This window comes from Ictidomys tridecemlineatus, chromosome 4 (assembly GCF_052094955.1).
Source record: "Ictidomys tridecemlineatus isolate mIctTri1 chromosome 4, mIctTri1.hap1, whole genome shotgun sequence".
Taxonomy (NCBI): Eukaryota; Metazoa; Chordata; class Mammalia; order Rodentia; family Sciuridae; genus Ictidomys; species Ictidomys tridecemlineatus.
The window spans coordinates 209,112,101-209,137,776 of NC_135480.1; the positions used below are offsets into that span (position 1 = coordinate 209,112,101).

The following is a 25,676-nucleotide window of genomic DNA, read 5'->3' on the forward strand; positions in this document are numbered from 1 at the left end:
TCGCTCGCAGGTTATTTTTATTTACTGCACTTTCCGGTGTTTCCACAAAACAAGGGTAACGTACAGTAAAAATAGGAGGCGCATTTAAAAATTAGGTGCGCGGGCAGCCTCACGGAGGGGAGAACAGCTCATTTGTTGTGGCCAGGTCAGCCACGGCGTGGAGTCCGCTGCAGGTGCGGGGATTGCGTGCCGCCCCACGACGGTCCCGGCGCACTAGGAGCCCTCGGTGTCGGTGTTGTCGCTGCCGGTGGTGTTCCCACGGTCCCCCTCGCCCTGCCGCCAGCCGTTCTGCATCTTCCTGAGTGCCCGCTTCCTGAGGGACGCCGCAGGTGAGGCAGGTGCGGCTAGTGGGCCGCGCCCGCGCCAGACCGTCCCGCCCACCTGCCCACCTGCCCACCTGCCCACCTGCGGTAGTTCTCGAAGCTCTCCTTGAGGCGCCGCCGCTCCTTCTCCGGGGGCTCGCCGCTGCTCGCGCCAGCGTCCTGCGGAAGGGCACGGTCGCAGCTGGATGGCCGTGTTCTTCCCGCGCCCTCCTGCCCCGGACTGCACGCTGTAGAAGGCTGGAGCCAAGCTGGCCATCGGGGCTGCCCCCCGAGGTGACCCGGGCATAGGGCTGCCTTCTGATGACAGGGCAGCGCGGGCTCCTGCAACTGGGCGCTCAGGCTCCCGCCTGGGCTCTTGCTAGTACACAACCCAGATGGCCCTTTGGCTGAGGGACTCCTGTGCCATGGATAAGGAGGCTGAGTTCCCGCTGGGTAGACCAGAAATGGGGTGTCCTTCTATGGCTACCCCACCCTCCCAAACCCCCATTCTTGGAGCTGTGTCCAAGAAGGTAGGGGCTCCACTTCATGTTCCAGACACTCCACCCCAAAACCCACAGCAGAGACCTTGGATCACCCCCAGCTGCCCTAGTGGAGACACCACCTTCCTGGAGATTAGTCTCTGAAGCCCACCGAGGGCTGCAGGAACCTGGGGGTCTTACATGGGGGTTTAGTGAAAGCCACACCTTCTGCGGGGCTGCGAAGGGCTGCTCTTGTCTCTCCCCCTCAGCGAGGCCTCCTGGAAAGGACAGCTTGCCTGTGGGTCCTGCCCACCTGGGGGGCCACACTCAGCATGGCGGCCCCTCCCCCTCCCTGCTGCCCAGTGCAAGATCTCCTGGGTTCTCACATGGCCAGTTAGTCTCCATGGTCAGGCAAGAAAACAGGCCCAGACCCCTAGCCTGGCCTCCCCTCACTCCAAGGAGAAGCCTTCTGAGGCAGGCAGAGGCTGCTGGTCCTAGAGAGTCCCACAACTCCTTCCATCAACCATCCATTCCTCCTGAGCTGGCTGCCCCCAAAGACCAACGACAAACAGACAAACAAGGACCCCAAGGCTCCAGGACACTTTTCTCAGGTGGCCCCAAGCCCCGTCAGGCTGTGCTGTGTTCCCAGTTGCTGAGTAGCATTTTCAGGTGTGGTGGCTCTTAGGAGTGGGCAGGGGCAACCTCAAGAGGAGGGCCCAGGGCCTCCAGAGGTGTGGCTGGGATACTGCCGCAGTTGGAAGCAGAACTTTCCAGGCTGCTGGACCCCTCTAACTCTCCCAGGATCTAGGCAGACCAAAGTTCAGGCCCTTAGGGAAGAAGTACTGGTGGTCAGCGGGGCTGGGGTGCCAGGCTGTGTCCTGCCTGCCTGGCCGCCCCTCCTGAGCTGCTCTTAGCTGACACTCCCCCTCAGCTCAGCCTCCATGCTGCCTGGCTCCTGCCACAGCCCCCTGGGAGCTGGCTACTCCTGAGTCTGCCACCCCTGAACACGTGGGGCTCTGTAGCCTCAAGTTCACATCTCTGGGTTGTGGCAGATGGCCGCCCCCACTTCTCCATCTGCTGCCACTTCTTCCCCTTTTGCCTCTGCTTGGAGGCTGGGCTCAGGCAACCCTGAGGAAGTCTTTCTGACTTCCCACGCAACCTCCCTGGGGTACCCCACCACCCTCCCCACCTCCCACCGACCCCCATTACCAGAGCAGACTCCTCCCCAGCTCCTGCCCACATCCAGGCCACTCCCAGAGGCACCCAGCTGTTCCCATCCACCCCCAGTCTGTCTCTAGGGCTAAGAGCCCCATTTAAAAATGAGCCCAGGAGGAATCCTGCCTGGCCCACTGGAAGCCTCTTCAGGCCCCTCGGTGCTCCTCATCCCCTGCCCGGCATGCAGCCCCATTCCTCTATCCCTGGCCTTCTGAGCCTGGACACTGGCTTACTGTGTCTCCCACTGCAACAGGAAGCTTTGTGAGGAGAGGGTGGGGGAGCCCTGTTCTACTCTGCGTTTCCTGGGCCTGCCCAGGGTGGAGGCTCCACACCCACTGCCCCAGGGGAACCTGTCCTCACTGGACCAAGGATCCTGCCAGCTGGGCCCCAGGTTTGAATCAGATTCTCTGCTCTCTAGGTGTCCTTGACCTGATAACACCCCCAAGCCTCAGTTTTCCTGTCTGCTGGGTAGAATGTGAAGATTGAAGAAACAGGGCACTAGTTACAGGCCAGGGCTCAAGGGGACCAGAAGGCCAAGCCCCGTGCTTCTGGGCCAGAGGAGTATGGTGCATGGTGTGCCCGCTCACCTCTGTCCGAGAGCTGGGCATCCTCCTCCACATCTAGGGGCAGTGAGAGCTTCCAAAGACAAGACAGGTCACTGTTAGTCCTTCCTTCCAGCCACCACTCCCCACCAGGACTGGACCCCACCTACCCCACAGCCCACGCAGCTCCTGCACCCCAACCAGGCATGGTGCCTGTCTCCCCTCTGTGCAGCTCCTCGGGGGCTGGGAAATGGAGCTCTTGCACCAGCAGTACTGCCCTGACCTCACTGTACCCTCCAGCAAATGGGCCTCTCCCCTTGCCTGGCCCAGAGCTGGGTAGCGGAGGCTCAGTTCAGTGGGACCCTGGGAGCATAAATGTGGCTGTGGGTGGGTGGAAGCTGGGAGTCCCACAGAGGCCAGCCGGGCACCATCCTGGGGTCACGCTCACCTCCTGGGAATTCCTGGGGGAGCTGTCCTCCAGATCAGAGCTCTGTGGTCAAAGAAGAGGGGTTGGTTAGAGCAGCGTGGGGTGGGTGGGGTATGGCGAGGGTCCCAGTCCAGCCCCATCCTCCAGGAGCCCCCGTACATGCCTCAGCTCTGGCTCTCCCCTCTCTAGGCTCTGCCTAGAATGTCCCTCCTCCTCACCACCCCACCCTGCTGGCTCCACTTGGTCACAGCCAGTGTCCAGCAGTCCCACGTCCTGCTTGGGCCTGGGCTGTGTTAACAGCCCTTACTGCACCACAAGGAAGGTCTGGGGTTGTCCTGGCCACACGCCTGGGTCCCACTCCCTCACTGCACTGACTGGCCCAGGCAGGACCACAGGGCTGAGCCAGCAGGCCGCCCTGTCCTGCAGCTCACCAGGGTGAGTGTGTCCAGCTGCTGCTGCTTGAGCCTGCCCTCCGCGGCCAGCAGCCGGCTCTCGCACTGGAACAGCTGCAGCTGCAGCTCATCCGCCTTCTCGCTCAGCTCCCGGACCCGCTTGCGCAGTTCATCCTTCTCCTGGAGGCTCCGGGCACACTGCGTGTGCAGTTCCTCCCGGGAGGCCATGGCCTGCAGGAGACACAGGCCACCTTCAGCCCAGGGCTTCTCTTTGCTTCTCTCCTTACAGCATGACTCCCAGCTTCTAAAGCAAGTTCCCAGCAGGACTTCTAGCACCTCTCGGAGTCAGTGGAGCTGCGTGGGACCAGCCAGCGCAGGCCTCTCCTTTCCCTTGGACACAGATGGCATTTGGGGATTGTAAAGTAATGAAGGCACATGATGGAAAGTGGACAAGCGTGAAGAAGATAAAACTCGCAGGGCACAGTGGCCATGCCTGTGATCCCAGCAACTCAGGGGGCTGAGGTAGGAGGACCACAAGTTTGAAGTCAACCTCAACAATTTAGTGAGACTATCTCAAAAACAAACAACCACCACCAATAACAAAAACCCACAACGGGCTGGGGATGTAGCTAATGATAAAGAACCCCAGGTTCAATCTCCAGTATTGTGGGAGGAAAAAGGTTAGAAATCTCCATATTCTCAACCTCAGGGCAGACCTTGTGGCCCTGTGTCAACTCTTGAGTCCCTCAATTCCCAGAGGATACCCAGCACATCTTTGTTCCCTATCCATGTTCTTGTGATTGGTAAGGACTGGATGCAGTTGGTCATCCAGAGCATGACCACCAGTGGCTACATAAGATTCTTAAAAATGAATGTCGTGCTCTTCTGTTTATCTTATTTTTGGTACTGTGGATTGAACCTGGAAGTGCTGTACACTGAGTCACATCCCAGCACTTTTTATTTTATTTTATTTATTTTGAGACAGGGTCTTGCTAAAGCCTCAGACTTACGATCCTCCTGCCTCAGCCTCAGACTCACTGGGATTACACGTGTGGCCACTGTGTCCAGCTTCTGTCATGCTCCTTTATGCCTGTATCCTACCCAGGGTCCCTGAGGTGTGAGACCAATGTGCTAGCAGAGGAGGGCACACTACAGTGGGGCAGAACTCTGACCCCAACTGCAGCCAGCAGTCCAGGAGACCATCAGAAGCCCACAGGCCAGTGGGCCCCACCCTGGCCAGGACTTGACTGGTAAATGGCTGCTTCCCTATCTCTTGTCCCTGCTTCTGACTTTGGACCTCTTGGAGACAGCCAAACATGGCCCTGCCAAGCCCACCAGTGCCTGGCACTGGACCAGCTGCTGGGCAGCAGCCCCAGGGTGCAGCCAGTCCCCTCCCTCCCACCAGAGGCTTTCCAGCCCCTCAGCCTGGGAATCGGCCTGGGACTCTGTGCCCAAGGCAGGGATGGTGGCTGAGCCCCTGCTGGACTGGCAGAGTCGCTATTTTCCTGGGGTCCTTGTGTCTCCACAGGTAACTCCCAGCAGTCTGGGTTCAGGACTCCTGATACATGTCATGAGTCCCCCTCCAGCACTGGCAGGAGCACCAGCTGTCAACTGGAAAAGCCTCTAGGAAGCTGCTTGGGAGACAGGGTGCAGATGCAGCCCTGTGGTGGGATGCTCCGCCGGGTCCACAAGAGTTCCCCAGACAGGCACGCACAGTTCTTTTAAGTTAAAAAAAAAGCTACTTGCAGCTGAGCACTGTGGGGCACACCTGTAATCCAGCTACTCAGAAAGCTGAGGCAGGAGGACCACTAGTTTGAAGCCAACCTGGGCAACTTAATGAAACCCTGTCTCAAAAAAAAAAAAAAGAAAGAAAGAAAAAGAAAAGAAAAAAGAAAGGACTGAGGGTGCAAGCCAGTGGAGAGCACCCCTGGGTTCAATCCCCAGTACCACAAAAAATAAAATTAAAAATAGTTGCTTGCAAAATAAGACTGATGGAAAGCCCTCTTTTGTACAAGATATATAAAAGAAAACTAACGTATAGCACTGAGAGGAGCGTGGAAGGAGGAGGCTCAGGGTGACCACGGCTCTTCCCGAGTGGGATGGGCCGGGTGGGAAGCTGGCCATGGACTCCATGTTGCATGGGCCATGAGCTTGGGGACCTGCTCCCTCCCTGCATCCTTACCTCCGCACGAGGCAGGAGGCACTCACCTGGTCCCGCTCGATGGCCACCTCCTCCATCTGCTGCAGGACAGCCTCGATGCGGTCCTTGTACATCTTGGAGTCCTTGCGCAGAGCCAGGCACTGCAGCTCGAACATCTCCCTCTCCTCCATGCACTGCAGGAGGGGCTGTTCAGCTGACCAGCCCTGGGCCACCTGGCCTCAGGGACGGCACTTGAGGGTACATTTGGTCAGGCCAGCTGGGACCAGGAGGAGGCCCCAGGGGCCAGAGACCACAGTGGGCCAGACCCAGCAGAGACCCTGGCCATGGCCACCATTCTGCCACAGGCACTGTGAGCCCCAGGGATGGCCCCCACCCTCCCAGGCAAATGCAGGCAAAGAGCCCGCACCAAAGGGCTGTACCCCCAGAAGTGGTGCAGCAGAGAATTTAAATGAGATCCAGCACCCTGCCTTCCAGATGCCCAGTGGGCACTGGCTTAACACCCCAGGCCTGTGCCTGCCACCAACCCTCCTACCCGGTTGCGGAGGGCCTCGCCCTGGCGGAGGTCCTTGCGCAGGGAGAATATGGTGTTGGCCTGCTCCTGGTGGTCCCGCAGTGCCTGGCGCCAGTCCTCCTCCAGCACCTGGATGTAGGGGCTGTTCCTGTCCAGCTTCCCCTCCTGAAGACGGCCAAGGGCAACTATGAACGGGAGGCCCAGGCTGCCTGGCTGCCAGTGCCTGTGTTGCCCCTAGCTATGAGCCGCCCGCGGAAGCCTGGTGTGGAAGCCTGGCGCAGCCCCACCTGCACGGAGGCCTCCAGCTCCTGCACACGGGCCTGCAGCAGGGCCTTCTCCTGCTGCAGCTCCCACAGCAGCTCCTGGCTGGGCCGCTGCTCCATGGCGTGCCTGAGCTTCAGCGTGTGTTTGCGCTCCACCTTGCAGTCATCCTCTGCCTTCATGAGGCTGTGCCTGAGTTGGTCCACCTGCAGGGGCGCCGGGGTCCAGTCAGCCAGGCTCCAGGCAGGGTAGCAGGGTGCACCCGGGAGTGGGACCCGCTCACCTCCAGCTGCAGGTCGCGGCTCCGCATGAGTGCTGCGCCCTTCTCCTCGCTGAGGCGCGCCAGGCGAAGGGCCAGGTCGTAGTTCTCCTCCTTGCAGCGCTTAAGCTCGCGGCCGCCGGCCTCGCACTGCTCCTTGAGCCGCTGCACCCGCTCCTGGTGTGTGCGCAGTAGGCTGTCCTTCACCCGCAGCTCCTTGATGAAGTCGTCCTTGGAGCTCAGCAGCGCAGTCAAGTCCTGCACCTTCTTCTGCAGTTTCATGACCTCCGTCATCAGCAGCTGTGTCAGGCCAGACTCCCCAGATGCGTCTGGGGGCCAGGCAGCGTCAGACGGAGCCACACCCCTGCATCTGCCCAACCTAAATGACCCTAGGTGCTTGAGGACCAGCAGCTGGAGTCAGCAGGCCAGTTCTGCCTGGTCTCTGTTCCGCTTGGGGGACATGAACAGGACACTTCATCCTCTCCCAGGCCACTCCAGGCCAGGGCTCAGGGCAGCCCTTCTTTCTCTCTTTATATAATAGATCTTCCCCGCTCCCACCCCTGGGTTCCGGGGTGCTCTACACTGAGCTACATCCCCAGTCCTTTTTATTTTTATTTGGAGATAGGGCCACTAAGTTCTGAGGCTGGCCTGGAATTTGGGACCCTCCTGCCTCAGCCTCCTGAGTAGCTGGGGTTACAGGTACGGCCACTGCTAAAAAGGATCTTAATGAGATGCAGCAAACCAGTGGGCTACCGGCAGGAGAGCATCCCGCTGCCCCTGCTGGGAACCACAGGACTCTGTGGGGACAAAGGCTTTAGAGAGGAGGAACCCGCAGCGAGTGGGTATTCTGAGGCCGGGAGAGGTTCCTACCCGCAGAAGCTCCCCCTCTGGAGGCCAGGGGTACCCCAGCAATGCAGGCACCCAGACCCTGAGTGGGATGGGGGGGTGGGGGCAGGATCTTCATGCTGGCCCACTTCCAGGTTCTTTCTCCCCCAATTTATGAACTATAGACCTACCAGAAGGACCTGCGAGGAGGAGACCCTGTGCCTGGACCCCACCCCCAAGGTCACCCCACCCTGACCCTCACCGATGATCATGGAGAAGACACGAGCCGGTTCCTTGCCGGTGACTTTTCTATATAGCTGTGGGTAGTAAAGCTCCAGGCTCTCGAGGAAGGCCACGTAGCCCTTGTGACCTGTCCTCTGCAGGATGTCCAGCAGCACGCCTGCAGGCCAGAGAGGCAGGGCTGGGGACTGGGGCATTGGGGGCGGGAGGGGGCAGGGCCAGGGCTGGGAAGGAGGCTCCCAAGGTGCAGGAGGGGTGCATTCTGGGCACGAGGTACCCCAAGCTGTGTGTGCCCCTGCCCGCCCCACCCGTCTTTGGCCACGCCTGGCCTGCCCAACACAGAGGTCAGGGTAATGATCTGATGGAGGTGCCCTGCAGGTGGTCTACGATGGGGACAAAGTGCTGCCCGCCCACCCCAGGCCTACCAGGGCCTTAGTGGTGTGTGAGCTCCCTGCCACTTCAATCATAGCTTCCAGCAACATGGGAGGGGACCTCCACTCCGTCCTCAGGATGGAGGCTGGGGCTCACAGTCCACCTGGGTGGGCCAGGGCCAGGGAGGCACAAAGCAGCCACCTGGGGCCTGGATCCTTGGGGCAGCACGTGGGGGCAACACTGACCCACTTTCCGCTTGCGGATGACAAGGTTGGGGTCACTGAGCACCTGCTCCTCATCATCAGGGTTCAGAACCTTGCACTGGCGCAGGTAGGGCGTGATGCGGGCAGGGTCGATGACAGAGATGAGCTTGACCCGGAAGCCCTCCAGGGCATTCCAGCACTCGTCCTCATTCTCATAGTCCGACATGGCCTCCGCAGGCTGGTGGCTGGAGCTGGGGAGAGCAGCCAAGGTGGATGCCCACCTGCTGTGCCCCTGGCTGGAGTCTACCCCCAGGGTCAGCCCACACCAAGTGTACAGGTGTCCTGCCAGGGCTTTGGGCAGGGCCACCAGGGAGCCCCACCCAGGGGCATCTGAGGGGTTTACCCTCACATTCCTGGCTGTATGACCATTTCCCCAGGGACAGCAGAGGCATCGGGACATCTCCTTATCAGGCTACCGAGCTGTCTCCTTTTTGAGCTCCTGCCCTGCCCCTCTGCCCAGCTTGCTTTCTTCCTGAATCACCTGGGTAAATATGAGAGGAACAGCTGGGGTCTAAGAGAAGAACATTCCCCTGCACCATGACACTCCAAAGTGGTGGGAGGAGGTTTGTCCCACGGGGCCACCCTGCATGGCACTGTGAGTCCTGGCCGTCCAGCATCCGGGCTGGGCGAGGGGCAGGTTGGCTCGTGGCCCTCCCACCTTTGCCTTGGGAGGGAGCCAGGCTGTGGAGGACTTCCTCATCCCCCAAGGCCCCTGCCCCCCAGTCCTTCCGCTAGCCATGGGCTGGTGATGCAACAGCTCCATGGCAGCTCCCCGTGTCACCGAGCTGTTTAGGGAGGGTGGTGGAGGGCTGCTCACGGGGGCATTTGCCTAGACCCGGGCATGCTGCGAGGGGCTGGCAGGGTTGCCTGTTGCCCAGGGAAGCTGCTGCCGCACCCTCTCATGGTTCTCAGGTCCTGGGCACTGGTGACCCCTGCACTCTCTGGCCCAGAGAGGGCCTGGCTCCTGCCAGGCTGGGGACACTCAGGCCAGCTGTAGACAAGGGATCTTCCCATGAGGGCCCATCCTTTGCTATCTTCTTTAACCAGTGCACAGCTCAAGTGACTGGCTTCAGGACTGGGCCAAGGTGGCAGTAGCCAAGCAGCTCTACCTCCCTGAGACAGGGATGGGGCCCTGACTGGCCAGAGGAGCTGGCTGGGCCACTGGCCCTTGAGACAGGCATGCTCTTCTGAATAACTCCTCAGCTTCCTGCCACACCGATTCCCTGCCCAGGGGACAGTACTGGGAACACTGGGCTTTTACTGCCTGTCTTTCTGGCCCGAATCCACATGGCCCACACCAACTCCCACCACTGACTCCTCTGAGCGAACAGGTCTCTGCAGAGTGGCCGTGCAGGGCCCGGGAATCGCTGAGGCCGCATGGCTGGCTTGTGGGAGCACAGCACTGCTCTAGGCATGTGCTTCAGGGTCCCCAGCAAGATTATGGTCTCCCAGCCACCTTCCCCCATGCCAGTCTCTTGAAGGGCTCCAGGCCAGCCTACCTCGGTCCTGCAGGAGCCACCTGCCAGCTGCGTGCTGTCCTGGCCGTGGGAACACCAGGATCTGGTGCTGCCAGGGTATCTGGGAGATGCTGTCGGCAGCTGGTGCTGGAGGGAGCGAGGGTGGAGCTCAGAGGGAGGCTCTGACTTCCTGCTGTGTTCTGGTTAACACCACTAAGGCAGGCCTGTCCTCCCGCAGGGGGACAGTCCCTGGTGGCCTGCTTCTGGTTTGACAGCCAGGGTGGCCCCAGGGGAGGGAAGTGGAAGTCTTCTGGGGAACAGAGGAGCCTGCCTGCCCAGGGACAGGGTCCCAGGTCTTAGGGCCACCTGAAAATGTGGAAAGAAGGGCAAAGGCCCTCCTATGCTAGAGGAGGCCAACCCACCATGGCACCCAGGAGGGCACATGGTCTAAGGGCTGGGTGACCTTCCAGAGGTCAGGAGTAATAGCGTGTTTGCGGCGCACTGCTGCCAGCCCACTGTCCGGCTAGACATTTAAGCCCTCCACAGGGGGTGAGGCACCCTGATGTCCTCCCTGTCCTTGCCACTGGGAACCCCCATGCCAGTCTCCCTTTCTACCAGGATGCATGGGGGTTACTCCCAGAAGCTGATGGCAGGCAAAGCTCGGCCAAAGCCAATGGGCGACAGGCAACAGAGTCCTCTCTGGCCCACATCTAGGGCGGTCCTTGGAGCCTGGTCCCTGAGGAGTGTGGAGAGCCCCAGGCCCCACTTCAGCAGGAGGAACTGATTGGACCGAGCCACACCTGGCCTGCCCATCAGGCTGAGGCAACAGCTACCAAGAAGGGTTGAGTGGAAAGGGTGGGAAGCTCCCCTGACCACTCCCTTCCTGCATGGCCTCTGACCCTGCGAGACCAGCTCTCCTACCGGATTCCATGGAGGGCCAGCAGCCCTGCCCATGTGTGGAGGAGCAGGCAGTTAGGGATGTTCCAGCCCCAGGCTCTGGCAGCACCTCCTCGACTGCAGAGGTGACCCAGGCTGTGCTGTCACAGCAGGGAAGTGGCAGGGGCTCCCCTGCCTAGAGCATCCCATTTGTACATGAGGGATAAAGGTATCTTTTCTGGGGTTTTGTCTTTGCAGTGCTGGGGATGGAAGCCAGACCTGCACATACTGAGCAAGTGCTCCATCACTCAGCTACTCCCCTAGCCCCAGGTGTGTATTCTGAAGAAAAAAGGCGTTGCTGGGCACAGCAGCCATGCCTGTGATCCCAGGGACTTAGGAGGCTGAGGCAGGAGGATTCCAAGTTAGAGGCTAGCTTGGGAAACTTTTAAGACCCTGACTCAAAATAAAATAAAAAAGGTCAGGGGAACTGTACCACTGAACTGTAGCTAGGTTTGATCTCCAGGACCACAAATATACATTAAATTCACATTCTCAGACTTATCAGAATTAGGCTAGGAGTTAGCAACAGAAAGATATCTGGAAAATTCCCAAGTATTTGGAAATAAATTTTAAGAAAACTCTACAACCTGCAGATCAGAGGAATCGGCGAGAAAAACTAGATACTGGTGGCGGTGTACACTTGCAGCAGCAGAGCCTAATAGCCGAAGGGCGGGTCCAGTGCCTGTGATGGTCCCCAAACCATCAGGACCTGGACAGGCACCCCTCCTTTTACTTCTCTGAGCTGGAAATCGCCAGTGAGAAAATGAAGTAAGTGATGAGAACCAAGCCACAGGAGGGTCCCAGGCCTGGGCGAGTGGGAAGCCACATGAGGAGATAGGACTGGGAAAGCAAAGGGGCAGGCACATGGCTGGGCTCTGGCCCGGAGCCAGGAAATGCCCACGGGAAAGGAACCACCAGAGGGAGGGAGCCGCTGCTGTGACTGTGGGCAGGCAGGTGGCCACTGGTCCTGGGGACGCTGCCTGGGGCCAGTGTGGCCAGAGCCACAGCCTGTTTCCCCAAAACAGACAGGAGCCACTTCTCTAACCTCTCCAGAGCTCAGGGGCCATGAGCTCAAGGCTCAGCGGAGGCTGAGGACCCTGTGGCCGAGCCAGCTGGTGTCCCATGCATTCCCAGAGCTGACCGGCAGTACAATTCTGGTGGTGGCAGTCTGGGTCTACCACCCGGTACCCTAAGACAACAAAATCACAAAAGCTTGTCTTGCTTTTTAATTGAAAAATAGAACATTTACTTTATTCCTTCAAACAGAGATTTGTACTTAGAGACCAGCCAAGCCTGGGACAACCAACGTGGCCACTCTGCTGGGTTTCTTCCTGCCTACTACAGGCAGCAGCTCTCCAGACCCTGGCTATTTTCTCCTGTACGGTGGATGATGGGCTCTTGGGGTAGGTGCGGGCTCTATGTCCTTGTCCTGAAACACATGAGCACACTGATGGTGGGGGGCACTCGACTCCAGGAGGGCCCAGTACATGCAGCCAGACCCCAGACAGTACAGCCGGCGTCACTGTGCCACATGGGGAAAGGCACTGGAACCCAGGGTCGGATGCACAGAAGGCCAGCTGGAACACCAGGACACCGCCACCCTCCCCCCACATCATCCTGCCACTCCTGCCAGCTCCAGGACCTGTCCGGTGGTCAAAGCAACTGCTCTTGCCTCTGGGTGGGCTGACCTGACTCCTTCTTCTCAAACCAAACATACCAGGGCCTATAAGGCACTTGCTGTCCAGGACAAGGGACAGAGCAAAAGCAAAGTGCTCTTATGGGCTCAAGGCCATGGGTAGACCATAACTACACAGGTAGCGTGTGGCAGATGACATAATCAGTGACACCAGGACGGATGGAGAGCATTCCCAAGGAGTGGAGACTCAGCAAGGGGAGAGAGGAGCCTTGTAATCCTATGGGCAGAGGGGACAGCTGTCAGAGGCCTTGAAGCACATAGGGTGGATAGGTGGGAGGATAGAGAGCCTGTGTGACTTGGCCCTGTTCCTACCAGGCCCATACACACAAACAGCCTGTGGACGCTCACACCCGGCTTCAGCTTTGGTGCTCCCCAACAGAGGAGGCACCCAGCTCTCCTGGTTGCAGAGCCTGGGACTCACCTGCTGCTCACAGCAGGGGCTTCTGCTTCCGGGCATGCCGGCCATGCCTGGTCCTGAGCACATCAAGGTCATCAGAGGTATCCGAGTGGGAGGGAACAGCACCCTCGTTAGAAACCAGAGCTCCCTGAAATAAGAGCCCAGGCAAGGACAAATAAGAGTGACCCCCCACAATGGGCAGTGGATGGGGGCATGGAGAAGGACCTTGAGGGGAAAGCACTAGCCAGTCCTGACCCAAACAGAACAGGCCAGTTTCTTGGATCTGTCCTCACTCAGGGCACACTGTGAACCCAGTCAGGGCAGCAGGAGCTGAGCCAGGGAGGGGCTGAACAGGCCTTCCTGGAACCCACAGGGGGCTTTCTCCCTCACAAAGGCATCACCAACCCACTTTCAGGAAACCCTTCATGGCCAGCCTTCTGCTCTGAGGCAAGGGCCAGCAGGGACAGTGCAGAGGAACAGAGCTTGGCCCCCTGGGAAGGGAACAACGACCACCTCAGGGGGAAGGGGAGGGCATCACTGGAGGCTGCTGCCCACAGGTACCCCTGCAAGGCTGAAGCCCACCCTGGGCAGGCACAAAGGTCTGACACCTGGCAACAGGGGCAGGGGTTTTGGTGTCTGTGGCTCCCTAGGGGCAGCCAGGAGGACACAACAATGTCCCCAACATTTTGTTCCAAGGTTCTGGTGGGACAAGAAAGAAAAGTATTGCTAACATAGATGAGAAAACATCCTGAGCAGAAGCCCTGGGTCAGGTGTGTGCCTGTGGTGGGCAGAGCTCAGAGCTGCCCAGCTCAGCTACCACGAGCTCTTCCCAACACCCACCCAGCATTTGGGGGGGGGGACCCTGAGTGGCAGGACGGAGTTTCTGCAGCGTGGGCCAGCTTTTTCCTCCTGTGGGATGTGCAGCCAGTATCCCTGTGCCACTTCATCAGCCCCAACTTGCCACTCCAGGCAGGAAGGACATGTAGGCAGGAAAGTGCAGTTGGGCCTGGCACCCTTACCTGGATCGGGACTGTGGTTGCTGGCCTTGTCTGTGTTCTACTGGGCGCACAGCCTAACCGGTTGTCCCTGTCCTCAAGGTCCAGCTCACTCAGGAGGTCCTCATCCTCACTCTCAGAGCTGGCTCTTGTGGCCACTGACAGGGTGGTACGGATGCCATGGGGGGCCAGGGTGGCCAGGAGAGCAGGCAGTGTGAAGGCTGCCAGGAACCGTGCCTTCAGCAAAAGGTAGGCTGGGTTGTCCTGCAGCTGCCTCCGCACCAGCTCCAACGAGGCCTGCAGCGTCCCAGCTGCCCCACTGGCCACTAGGGAAGAGGCCTTGTGCTCCAAGGCCTTCTTGTGGAGCAGGAGGTTGGACAGTGCTCGTAGGCTGGACAGGGTAGGGGGCTGGTAGGGTAGCCTGTTCCCCAGTGGGGGCACATGAACCCCTTGCTGTCCCCTCAGCCACTGCCGTGTGGCTGCCTCACTCTCCAGGGAGAGCAGGCTCAGATCCAAGACTCCCTTCTCGGACCCAGACAATTGTGGCTTCTCTAGACCCAGAGGCCCCCCAGGCTCCAGTGTCCCTCCTGAGCCATTTGTGGGACCAGTGCCAACAGAAGCAGAGAGCTGGCTGGGCCGGGAGGGTTCTGCTTCAGGGCAGTTGGTCTGGGAAGATGTCCTTGGCACTGTAGCCTCCTTGACCACCTGGGCCTCTCCAAGAGCGCCAGGAACATTACCACCTACTTCTAGAGGACTCTGGGATGGGGGGCAAGTTGGGGGAGCTGAGGTGTCAGTCCTGGAAGAGGGGGCTGGCTCTGTGTCCACACTGGCCTGGGGCTGTGAGGGGCAAGCAGGAGCCTCACAGCAGGGTGGTGGGAACTTCGCAGGTAGCCCTGCGGGACCAGGGAGGCCCACCACTGCTGGTACTGGCATAGGCAGCAGCCCCTGGGCTGTGAGCACCCAGGTGACAGGCAAGGGGATGCTGGCTGCCAGGGGGGTCCCACTTCTGTGTGTGCCCAGAGCAGGCGTCAGGTTGAGGGGCTGCATGGGCAGTTGAGTGGGGCTGGGGGCTGCGGGGAAAAATGGCAGAACCTCAGGTAGGCCCTGTTTCCGGGATGTGGTAGGGGCCTGAGACTGTCCCAGAATGCTCAGAGGACAGCCCACGGGGACCTGGCCAGGGCTTGGGGCAGGACTGAGAGGCAAGGCTTGTAGGGTAGGGAGTCCCTCATCCTTGGCTGAAACCCCAGTCTCCTGCCAACAGCCAGACGGGCATGCACTGGCTGCCATGAGGGCCCCAGGCCCAAAGCAGTCTGTACTGGAGACAGAACCTGTGGCTGGGGAACCCTGAGGCTGAGGGGCTGGCAGCACAGGGGGCCCAAGGGTCACAGGGGAGACCAGTAGCTGGGGAGGAAGAGCTGGGCCCTGGGTGGCCCTCCTGGCACGAGCCTCACGGAGCCGCTTCTCCCGAAGCAGCTCTGATACAGTCTTAGGCTTGGGTCGGGAACCGCGTGGGGCCGCCACAGGCGCTTGGGGTGAAGTGGAGTTGGCCTGGCAGGACTCCTGTCCTGTGCTCCCTCTGTGGCTGGCACTCTTTGTAGCATTCCGGGTTGGCACATTTGGGAAGGGGCATCCTGTAGAGGAACAGACATCCACAGTTGATGGGGAACCCCAGGCACTGGACCTAGGGACATCAAAAGGCCCCTGCAATGGGCAGCCGTTTCACAAAAGGGATGGGAGTCAGGTTCTAGACCAAGGGCTTCAGCTGCTTACCGCCAGATCTTTCACCTCATAGACCCCCAAACTCCAATGCTCTGACCACAGTACAGGCAGCCCAGCCTGCTTAATAATGAATGGCCTGAGACCAGCCTAAACCCTAAGAATCTTCCAGACCAGGGCTATTTGGCCCACTGTTCCCCCTCCTGTGACAAAGCACTGTCCCCTCAAGGTCCCAGGACAGGTCCAGAACCAGGTTCTGCTGGCATGGGTGACTGGTGACTACCATTAGGAACAGCCTTTGCTAGAGGCAACCTCTGGCCTCCTGATTCTATGCCTGGGCTGCCTCAGGGCAGGCAGGCAAGAACTCCAGCAGCCCTGGGCTTGCCCAGCCAGCTCTTGGCCCCGGGTGGGATTCAACAGACACCCACCAACAGGGCCACAGGCTGTGGTGCTTGGAGCTGTGGCACCAGTGTGGCAGATGCTGCCTTTCCCACCAAGACAGAGAGAAGTGTGGAGGTGGTACCTGGGGTGCTCTGGGCACAGGAGGGAGCCTGAAAAGGAAAGAGACAGTCAGCCTGTAGGATGTCCTCGCTGGGTTCAGATCACTTATCCCCACCCAGACCAACCTTTGACACTTTTTAGAGCCTAAGCCCAGCTCTGAACAGAGCTCAGGGGCCATGACAATGGCTAAAAGCCTGATGCTGTGAGCTCCAGGAGCAGGTACCCCTGCCAGAGCTCATCTGGTGGTTGACGCAGCGTGGGGTTTGTGGCCTGTGGAGACCATGAAGTTGTATTTGATACTCAGACTAGTGATACTATTTTGTGGTTCCCAGCCTCCCCAGGAGACAGCTCCAGGGCCAGGTCTCCTGCTAAGCCTGAGTGTTTATTTATTTATTTTTTTTTAATATTTATTTTTTAGTTTTCGGCAGACACAACATCTTTGTTTGTATGTGGTGCTGAGGATCGAACCCTGGCCGCACGCATGCCAGAGGAGCGCGCTACCGCCTGAGCCACATTCCCAGCCCAAGCCTGAGTGTTTAGTTTCTGAAGTATGAGGTGCCTGCAGCTCCCAACCTCTGCCTGGGACAGGTGGTGTCCTGGGAGAGGCACAAGGTCCACAACCTGGCATGCCTCGGTGTCATCCCGTTTGCACCTGCCTGGGACTCGCCAAGAAGCCTGTCTGGGCTCAGACCCTCACTGTGGGCATGCATAGATCTCCCTCCCTGGAGGAGCACAGCAGGGAAGGCTGCTCTGGGAGGTGGGCCCCACTCCTCCAAGGGAACTGGACCCTGAGGCTGCTACCTGCAGAAGATGTGGCGGCAGGCCCTGGGTGCCAGACTGGAGTGATGTGGGTGGCTGAGTCTTCCTCTCACGAACAACATCCAGGCAGCCAGCAGTGTCGATCTGCAACAGCTGAGGGACACTGGCGTAAGGGCACGTCCCCTCCCCAGCCCCATAGGGTTCAAGTGCCTAAGTTATTAGTAGGAGGGGCACGGCTCCGACTGTGGTCTCCACGAGGCTGCCCTCAGGATCAGATTCACAGCCCAAGGTTTGGCTGGAGCCAGCGGGAGGCCACCAGAGCTTCGGGTCCCCTCAGATTAGACTTAGGTTCTCGGGCTGCCCCAGTCCAAGGCTGCCTTCCCTTCCTTCTGGTTAGTCTTTGAGTGTGCACCAGGCCTCCTCCCTCTCACTCATCCTCCACTTAGACCTGGAGTTCTGGTGCCTATCCCCATTTTACACAAGGGGTTAAATGGAATGACCAGCTGCCCCTTCCATATTTATCTGCTGAAAGCTGTAGACCCCAGAGGACTGTTTCTAAGGACTGGAACTTTAGATAACGAGACTTCAAGAAGTAAACCCCTGGCAAACTACAAGTCTCCACCAAAAGAAGAAAGCCAACAGCCTCCTGCTCAGGTGGCTCACCTGAATCAGCAGCGTGAACACTGGAGTGCTGGCCAGCTGGGCGGGCTCTAACTGCATTCTGATGGTGTTAGCTGAGGGCACACAAGGGAAACAGCTCTAGCTACCAAGTCCGAGATCTCTCAAGGTGGTACAGGCAGGGGCAAGGAGAAGCCAGAACCCTGTCCCACACAGGCACCAAGGGACAGAAGCCCTCCCACTACCCAAAGAACCCCACACAGCTATCCCTTCACATAGCAGGAAGACCAGCAAGGGCAGAAGGAAGGCTGGCCCTGTTTCCTCAAACCTGTGGGGACAGTTGCCTCTGCCCCTCCCAGCAGCCTGACCCCAGGCATGGCCCATTTCTCAGACTCCTGATAGACCACCAGCACCCTGTCTCCACCCTCAGCCCCCCAGGAGGCTCCCAGTACATGGGTAGTACCTCTAGTGTGCACAGCTGCAGGCCTGGGGGGGACCTGTGCGCAGGGCAGGGCGATATCACCCACCCATGGTGTCACAGCCAACAGAAGCCTACGCTCGAGGAGCCTCCGGTGCAGATTATGTCTCCGGTGCTGCTGTCCATTCTGGAAGGTTCCATGCCTCAGCTGCCATAGGTAAGGCCCAGCCATGCCGTCACCAGGGCCAGGCCCTGGGGGTGAGTCAGGTGGGGATGGCTGCCTCAGCCTCTCCTTCTGCAGGAAGGCGGCACCTGGGCCCCTGGCCAATAGGGCCACAGTATCCCCAACTCCCTCAATGTATGGTCACAGACAAGAAAGAGACCACTCATACCAGGATGTAAGTGCTTTGGGCCCTCACCAGTGTGCGGTTCTGGACGGCCATACTGGTCCTCAGCACCTTCTGCACTGTCACCAGGGGTACTTTCAGCAGATGCTGTCCACCCTGACCAGGAGAGGAGGCTGGATGTGAGGGCCTGAAGCCTGTGCTGCTATGGACTTCCCTGGGCCAGAGCCTAGCCTGCAGGCCATGGGCGCCACTCCATGCTGGGAAGGTCTGCCACAAGACACGTGCAGCCCTCAGGCAGGCCTGGCTCCCAGGAGAGAGGCTGTCAGAAAGGGCCCTCGAGGTGAGGGTGTTGCTGTGGGCTGTGCTCCACCCAGGGGCAGCTGGGGCACCACTGCCTCCCCCACAGACACCACTGCTCTGTACCCAGTGCCCCAAGTCTTTTAAAACAGAGGACAACAAGTCCATGTACGTGACGAGCTGGGCCAGCCTGCACAGGAGATGTCACATAGATGGGGGAAAATGGCTCCTCCCCGTCCCCTGACTTGGATGTAAAGTTTCACAAATGCCTCCTAGTCCAAGTGCCCACTCAGCCATGGCCCTGAAGCAGGTCTCCCCTGGGCTTCTGAAGCAGAGCTGGGAACACTGGAGGCTGCTATTCTCTACAAAGGCTGCTGAACATGGGCAATTCTAACATCAGCCCAAAAAAGAACTTTCTAGTGCACAATAAAGGAACATGGCTGGTGGCTAGGCCACAGACCAGGCTGCCACAGTGTCACTGAACACCAGCCTCAGTGGCCACCAAGAGTACAGGGCACCCACTTCTCCCCTTGCATACATCCAGGGGTGCACCTAGGGGCCTGGAACCCACCTCAGAGGCTGGCTCCTCCAGGCTTGCTGGGTGATGGTCTGCCAAGTGTGGGTCTTGGACACCTCTCGGGATGGGGCTGTGGATCCCGGTAGGGGCCTCTCTCTGGTTCAATTCCTGAGGAGCCAAGGCTGTGCTGGAAGCTTCCCTACTGCAACCTTGAGTAGCATCAGATTCCTTGGAAGGGCCAGTGAAGGCAGCAGGGTGTCCTGAGCAGCCCCCAGCCTCTCCCCTCTGCAGCTGGCTGGTGTTCTGCCTGGCAGGGACCCACAGGTTCATGTCTGGCACCGTGTACTTTGGGGACAGTGGTCCTCTGAGGCCCTTCTGGGGTTCCTCTAGCTCTGTCTCTGGGTCCTCGCTGCTGCTGCTACTGCTGCTACTGCTGCTGCCACCTCCAGTGCTACAGCTGCTGCTGCTATCGGAGCTCCAGCGGACTCTGCGACAGGGCCGCCGTCGCCTCCTCCGGAGACTCTTCTTCTTCTAAGTGGAGGAAAGGGTCACTTGGAGGCCTCTGCTGCCCAGGTTTGAAGGCAGGCCCCCAAACAGGAACACCTCAAGGGGTAGAAAGCAGCTGCTGACCAGGCTGGTCTCCCTCTGCCCCTGGCCTGGAGACAACCCAATGCCAGGGCCAGAAACTGAAGGCCCCTCCGCTCCCCTCCCCCAGGTATTCCAGGTGATGGGGCCTTCTGTCTGACTTTCAGGAAAGCTCCCCAAACAAATAGATGTCTTACCCCAGCAATGACCTTCCACTTGCTCAGACACTGGGAGCCTGAGCGATGGGGTAGTTCAGAAGCTATTTTCGCCCAGTGACCTACAAAAGCAAAACCACATGGAAACAGCTTCATCTTGATTCTCTCCAAGGACACACTCATCAGCTTGGAAAGAGGGCTTGCTGCCTGCAGGAGCTGAGCCTGGGCTCCTGGGGAAGGGCTTCCTGCACAGTTTCCTAGGCTTGGCAAGGAGCAGACGTCACTTATGTTGGTGCACCTGCAGTTTGGCAGCACCCGAGTCTTGGGGTGATCAGGGAAGTACTGGCAAACATGCAACCAAGAAGGAAAAGTCACCCACACATTCTAAACGTGGGTCTCCCACAATCTGCTATAATCAGGCTCCATGCACACTGGACATTCCAGGGATTTATGCCCCCTTCCAGGTAGTACTGGGTGGGAGGGAAACCAGGAGCCGCTTTAATTGGGCAGTATGACAACAGGTGACAAGAGTCTTTGTGTTTGGATGTCCTTAAGCCTAGCAATTCCTTAACTAGGATAACTCTGAGGAGATATTACAAACGTGAAGATTTAGCTAAAAATCACAAAAGTAGTAGTAAGAATTTAAGTATCTGTCAGGAAAAGGCTGATTAAATAAGGTATGTTCTACACTCCAGGGAAATACAACGTAGCCACTGAAGGCAGGAGAGTGGTAAGTGCAATTGCCACAGTGAGCTAAGCAGCAGGTCACAAGACCAGGCAAGGGCTGAGTAGCAGCTGCACAGGGCAAGTGGTGCTGGGCACACGGTAACGGCAGTGCCTCGGGCCAGGGTGGCTGTCTTATTCTACTTCTAGATTTCCTGTAGTGAATATGCAGTAACTCATAAAGGGGAGCCAAAATGTGGCTCTGTGGCTAAGGGCTTGCCTAGCAGGCATGAGGGGTTTCCATCCCCAGCACCCAAACCAACACAACACAACAAAAAACCCCCAAATTTGTAATGGGAGAGGCCACCACCATTGTCAAGACAGTGAGAAATGAGGCCAGAGAGCTAATCTCAGGTAGCAGTGAGCCATAGGCCTATAGGATCTGCAAGCCTTCACCATGAGCTCCAGGCTGGCAGGATCTAGAGGAGTGAACACCTCCACAACTCACCAACACCGTATTTTTCTATTAATTCGATTAACTGCTCCTCTTCTTTTTCATTCCATCTCCCCTTTTTCAAACTAAAATGTAATCTTCTGAGATATCTGAAAGGGACATGGAAACAAAGGGACAATTTAGATGCCCCCTTTAGAAAATACTTTCCACAATTTAGAAGATACTTTTCATAGCTGTCCAGCTTCTGTAACGATTTCTTAGACATAACACCAAAGCACAAGAAAAACATAAACAAATTTATCAACATTTAATAACTTTCTACTTCAAAGAAAGCAGAAAGATAAGCCACAGATCGGGAGATTATCTGCAAATCACGTATCTGATAAGGGGCTTCTATTTGGATTACGTGAAGAACTCTTATAAGTCAATAACACAAAGACAACTAATTTTAAAGATGGGCAAAAGATTTCAACAAAGATAAGTGCATATATACATGTGTATATCCAGCCCAGAGACATCATGCAAAGATGTCTCAGAGAGCTAGCCATCAGAAAAACGCAAACCCAGGCCAGGGAGGCAGTACTTCACACCCCTAGGATGGCTACCATCAGAGAAACAAGAGCTGGTGTGGATGTGGACTACTAGACCCCAAGCTGCGCTGGGGACACATTTTAAAAATAGTATGGCAGTTCCTCAAAAGGCTGAACAGTTACTACTTGATCCGGCAATTCCACCCTCAGGATATGGCCAAAAGAAATTGACATTTGTGGGTGCTGGATTTGAAGCTCACTGGTGGAGAGCTCGCCTAACACATGTGAGGCACTGGGTTTAATCCTTAGGACCACATAAAAATAAATAAATAAAATAAAGGTATTATGTCCATCTACAACAAAATGTTTTAAAATCTACTGATGTTTTGTATCTATTCATTAGTTTGGGTATGTTATGGTTTGGATGTGAGGTGTTCCCCAAAAGCTTATGTGTGAGACAATGCAAGGTTTAAAAGGGTTTAGAAGGAAATGATTCGGTTATGAGTCTTAACCCAATCACTGAATCAATCCCTGATGGGATAAACTGAGTAGGGGCTGGAGGTGGATAGGTAGGGCTGCGGGAGGTGGGTCCCTGGGAGTGTGGCCTTTGGGGTATCTATTTTGTATCTGGTAAGTGGAGTTTCTGCTATCTGGTCATCACACGAGCCACCTTCCTCCACTGTACTCTTCTGTCACAATGTTCTGCCTTACCTAGAGCCCTGAGGAATGGAGCAAGCTCTCTATGGACAGAGACCTCTGAAACTGTGAGCTCCCAAATAAACTTGTTTTGATTGGGTTTTTTAGTCACTACAGCAAAAAAGCTGACTGAACAGGGTAGAACCCTGCTCACCATGGAGGAGCTGCCGGGTTTTGCACCACCCCAAGTCCCCACCAGACCCAAGGGCTCCAACTCTTCTGCATCTTCACCAGTACTTTTTTTTTTTCTCCTTCTCTGAACTAATCCTCAGCCCTTTTTAAATTTTTTATTTTGAGACACGGTAGTTGCTAAGTTGCTGAGGTTTGCCTTAACTCACTGTCCTCCTACCTCAGTCTCCCTATTAGCTGGGATTACAGGTTGAATGCCACCACACCCACCTTTCTTTAAAAAAAAAATAAAAAATAACGTTCACCCTACTGGGTGTGAAGTGGTATCTCATTATGGTTCCGACTGCTTTGGTGATGACTAGTGATGATGTCTTCTTTTCATGTGTTTATCGGCCACCTGTGAGCATTCTTTGGAGCTGTGCCTGTTTCCTGACCCAGGCTCAGTGTTGTCACTGAGGCTGCTGGAGTGATGAGACTGTCAAAAGTCCTGTGGTGGTGCCACATAGCTCAATGAGTACAATAAAGACTGCTGGCCTCCACACTTCAAAAGAGTGAGTTGTGAGGTACAGGAACTACATCTCAATGAGCTACTAAACAGATGAGGGAAGAAAGGAGCAGGCTGCAGTAGCTGCCTGGAGCCTTGCCCACCTGCTTTCTGGGGCAGGAGATCTAGCAACCAAGAGCTGCCACGTGAAGCCAGCATCGTACTCCTGGTTGACCAGTAGTACAAATGTCTTCTAAGTCTGGGTTGTAAAAAAATATTTTATCCATGCCAGGGCACACCTATAATCCCAGTGACTCAGGCAGTGGAGGCAGGAGAATTGCAAATTTGAGACCTGCCTCAGCTATTTAGTGAGACCCTGTCTCAAAATAAAAAAACAAAAAGGGCTGAGGGTGTTGCTCAGTGATAGAGAGCCCCAGCACAAAAAAAAAAAAAAAAAAGAAAAGAAAAAAAAAAAAAGCAAAGCTTATCCTGGTATGCAGAGATTCTTAGGCCTCACCCTCATTGACAGCATAGCATTTCTGGGTCAGCCATCTGGCCTGCCCTGTAGCCCAAGGAGAGTGACCCAAACAAGCCCTTCCTCACCTGGGTGCTATGCAACTCACCTATCTCTGCACTGGGCATCGCTCCTACCTGGCACCTCTTCCCGGATTTTAAACCAATCCTGCTCCCCATATTTGGCAACAGCTTGAAGCAATTTCTATAGGAAGGGAAAGGCAGACAAATGTTACCTTCTGGTTATAGCTGTAACCTGACTATCCAGAGCCTGTCAGGCTCAGATGCGAATGCCAAGCATAGCGACCACTCAGGAGAGCCAGGGGAACTCCGCTGAAGACAACTTTCCTCAGGCTCAGAAACTTACAGCATCTTCCTCTGGGGCCCAGAACCCCTTTTTCAGGCTGGGATCCAAGCTCTTGGTCCACCGATAAATCAGCTGCATGGAGTCTCTGCCCTCCATGTAGTAGACAACTATGAATAGAGGGTTTGTGGGGCTGAGAGGCCTGGGCACACAGAAGTCACTCTGAGCCTTAAGAATCCCATTGTGCAGTACTTGGGGCGACCAGCCATTGTTTTCCCTCCAAACTCTCACAAGCACAGAGGTGAACTGCCCCAGCAAGTCCCTTTCCTGCCTAGTGGGGCCTCAGACTATTAGGGCATATGGCACACTCACTTCTGCGATAGGGAATGTGGCTCCCAACACGCATCTCCTGCACCAGCTGGGTGAGCATGCGGTCCTCCTCCTCTGTCCACTCCTTGCGCTTCAGGGCTTTGTTGTGCTGCTGGAATTTCTGCAGGCACTGGAAGGCGCTGCGGCTGGTCTTCCCAAGGCCAAACAAAGCACAGAGGTGTTACTGGGCTTTGCCCTGCACATGAAAGGATGTCCAGAATGGTTTTTGAGTGTTCTGGGACAGGTGGGCCTGAGCACCATGGGGCACGTGCTTTTGTGAACAAGCATTCTCCTCTTCTAGCTCCTACAGGTAGCTCCTAGGTAGCGACCCAGACTTGCTACCCAGGACCAGGAAAACATCAGCCTCCTGGAAGAGGGCTCTACCATTTATACTGAGTCAATGGCTACTTCAAACAATACCTAAACCACTCTGTCAACTCCCACACTTGATGGAAGGGAGCACCCAGCTTGGAAGGAGTAAAGGTACCCTGTGCCTCACAGATCTATAAGCCTGTTGCTGGTACCTTCTAGCTCTTGATTTCCAAGATGGACACTGCTGGGATGGTGCTTGGTGTGGCATCCACAGCTCCAGACACCAAGAGGGAGAATCTGGCAAACAAACCCTTAGCTACACAACTGATGCTTATCTCCTGGTGGGAAACTGGCCTTCTATGGACAGGTTCCCATAATATGAACCCTCTTCTTCAAAGCAAGCTCTTGAGCAGAGGACTCCTGGGGCTGGATGGCAGTGCTTAGCCCTGAGGTCTGCTTCCGAGCTTTCCTCTCAAACACTTCTGAGGCTGCTGTGAGGTGTGAGCCCAGAGGTGCCCTCGCTGCCGTGCTGGCATGCCTCTGTGCTGGGTTGCTGCACAGCCAACCTTCTTGATGTGGGCCTTGCTAATACTGTCCTCCCAAACCTGGTCTGCTGTGTGCATGGGTACACACTGCCCGAGGCAAGACTGTGCCCTTTCTTCAGCTGTCTACCCAGTGAAAGGAAGACACTCAGACCCAAACCTGCCTGATTGGCCCTCAGAGTGGAAAATGCGTTTTTTTTTGTTTGTTTGTTTGTTTTGTTTTTGTGGGAGGAGTACTGGGGATCAAATACTCAGGGGTGCTCTACAAATGAGCTATATCCTCAGCACCACCCACCATCCCACTCTGCTTCTTTAAATTGAGACAGGGTCTCACTAAGGTGCTGAGGCTGGCCTTGAAATTGTGATTCTCCTGCTCAGCCTCCTGAGTCACTGGGATTATAGGCATGAGCCATTGTGCCCAATTCAAGAAATGTTTTTAATTTTTAAACATTTTGGGCAGGCACAGTGGTGCATACCTGTAAATCCTGGCTACTCAGGAGGCTGAGGAAGGAAGACTGCAGGTGGACAGCAGGGCTGGGGTACGGCTCACTTTCTCTCTCACACAAACACACAGGTTTTGGCAAGTCTAGCTAGTTTGCGACAGCCATGTGCTCTGAAGGGATCACTAGAGCTGAGGCTCAGCGGCAGAGCACCTGCTGCACACATGTGAGGCACTGGTTCCATCCTCAGCACCACATAAAAACAAACAAAGAAACAAATGAAATGAAATTATGTTCATCTACAACTAAAAATATTTTTTTAAAAAGTGATAACTTTTCAAAATAAGATTTTTCAGAGCACATTACCGGATCATAAACAAAAAACATAACCGGAACAACAAGCACAGCGAGGACTTCAGAGAATTATTTAAAAATGAAAAACCAAAGTCTAGAAAAACCTGGGTTCCAAGAAACAACAAGAACTGAAACTAAAGATTCTCTAGAAATCCACAAAAAGGACATTCTGCACTAGGCTGCTCTCAGAACTGTGGCCTTTCTTCAGCTGTCTACCTCACCTGGGAGAGCAGAAAAACAGTC

At 56.5% G+C, this 25,676-nt stretch overlaps 2 protein-coding genes across 26 annotated transcripts in view; both read right to left on the reverse strand.

Annotated features, from left to right (window-relative positions):
* On the reverse strand, positions 1–9,847 carry Card9 (caspase recruitment domain family member 9). 9 transcript variants are annotated; one of them, XM_078048742.1, is made up of 14 exons: positions 9,749–9,843; positions 8,599–8,730; positions 8,232–8,440; positions 7,637–7,774; positions 6,574–6,878; positions 6,317–6,496; positions 6,051–6,194; positions 5,566–5,691; positions 3,397–3,588; positions 2,987–3,028; positions 2,584–2,632; positions 1,007–1,059; positions 406–482; positions 1–313 (listed from the first exon to the last, which is right to left on the reverse strand). In XM_078048742.1, the coding sequence occupies exons 2-14, from the start codon at positions 8,616–8,618 to the stop codon at positions 214–216; spliced, it is 1,635 nt and encodes a 544-aa protein (XP_077904868.1). In that variant the 5' UTR covers positions 8,619–8,730; positions 9,749–9,843; the 3' UTR covers positions 1–213. The 9 variants fall into 9 exon arrangements, with proteins under 9 accessions (XP_077904868.1, XP_077904863.1, XP_077904867.1 ...); XM_078048737.1 differs by having other exon boundaries at positions 398–482; XM_078048741.1 differs by having other exon boundaries at positions 983–1,059.
* The window catches only part of Snapc4 (small nuclear RNA activating complex polypeptide 4), a 23,272-nt gene continuing 7,344 nt past the window's right edge, over positions 9,749–25,676 (reverse strand). For 9 of the 17 annotated variants that reach the window (XM_078048709.1, XM_078048708.1, XM_078048710.1 and 6 more), the window contains 14 exons: positions 23,789–23,936; positions 23,480–23,586; positions 23,223–23,317; positions 20,815–20,909; positions 19,686–19,765; positions 18,958–19,434; positions 18,162–18,356; positions 17,788–18,037; positions 17,370–17,440; positions 16,749–16,859; positions 15,970–15,997; positions 13,755–15,361; positions 12,760–12,883; positions 11,854–12,071 (listed from right to left, as the gene is read on the reverse strand). In XM_078048709.1, the coding sequence (XP_077904835.1) occupies positions 12,767–12,883; positions 13,755–15,361; positions 15,970–15,997; positions 16,749–16,859; positions 17,370–17,440; positions 17,788–18,037; positions 18,162–18,356; positions 18,958–19,434; positions 19,686–19,765; positions 20,815–20,909; positions 23,223–23,317; positions 23,480–23,586; positions 23,789–23,936 (3,381 nt within the window). In that variant the 3' untranslated portion in view covers positions 11,854–12,071; positions 12,760–12,766. Of the gene's footprint in view, positions 9,854–11,853; positions 12,072–12,759; positions 12,884–13,754; positions 15,362–15,969; positions 15,998–16,748; positions 16,860–17,369; positions 17,441–17,787; positions 18,038–18,161; positions 18,357–18,957; positions 19,435–19,685; positions 19,766–20,814; positions 20,910–23,222; positions 23,318–23,479; positions 23,587–23,788; positions 23,937–25,676 lie in introns of those variants that run through there. The other 8 variants (XM_078048718.1, XM_021734347.3, XM_078048715.1 and 5 more) reach the window with 6 other exon arrangements.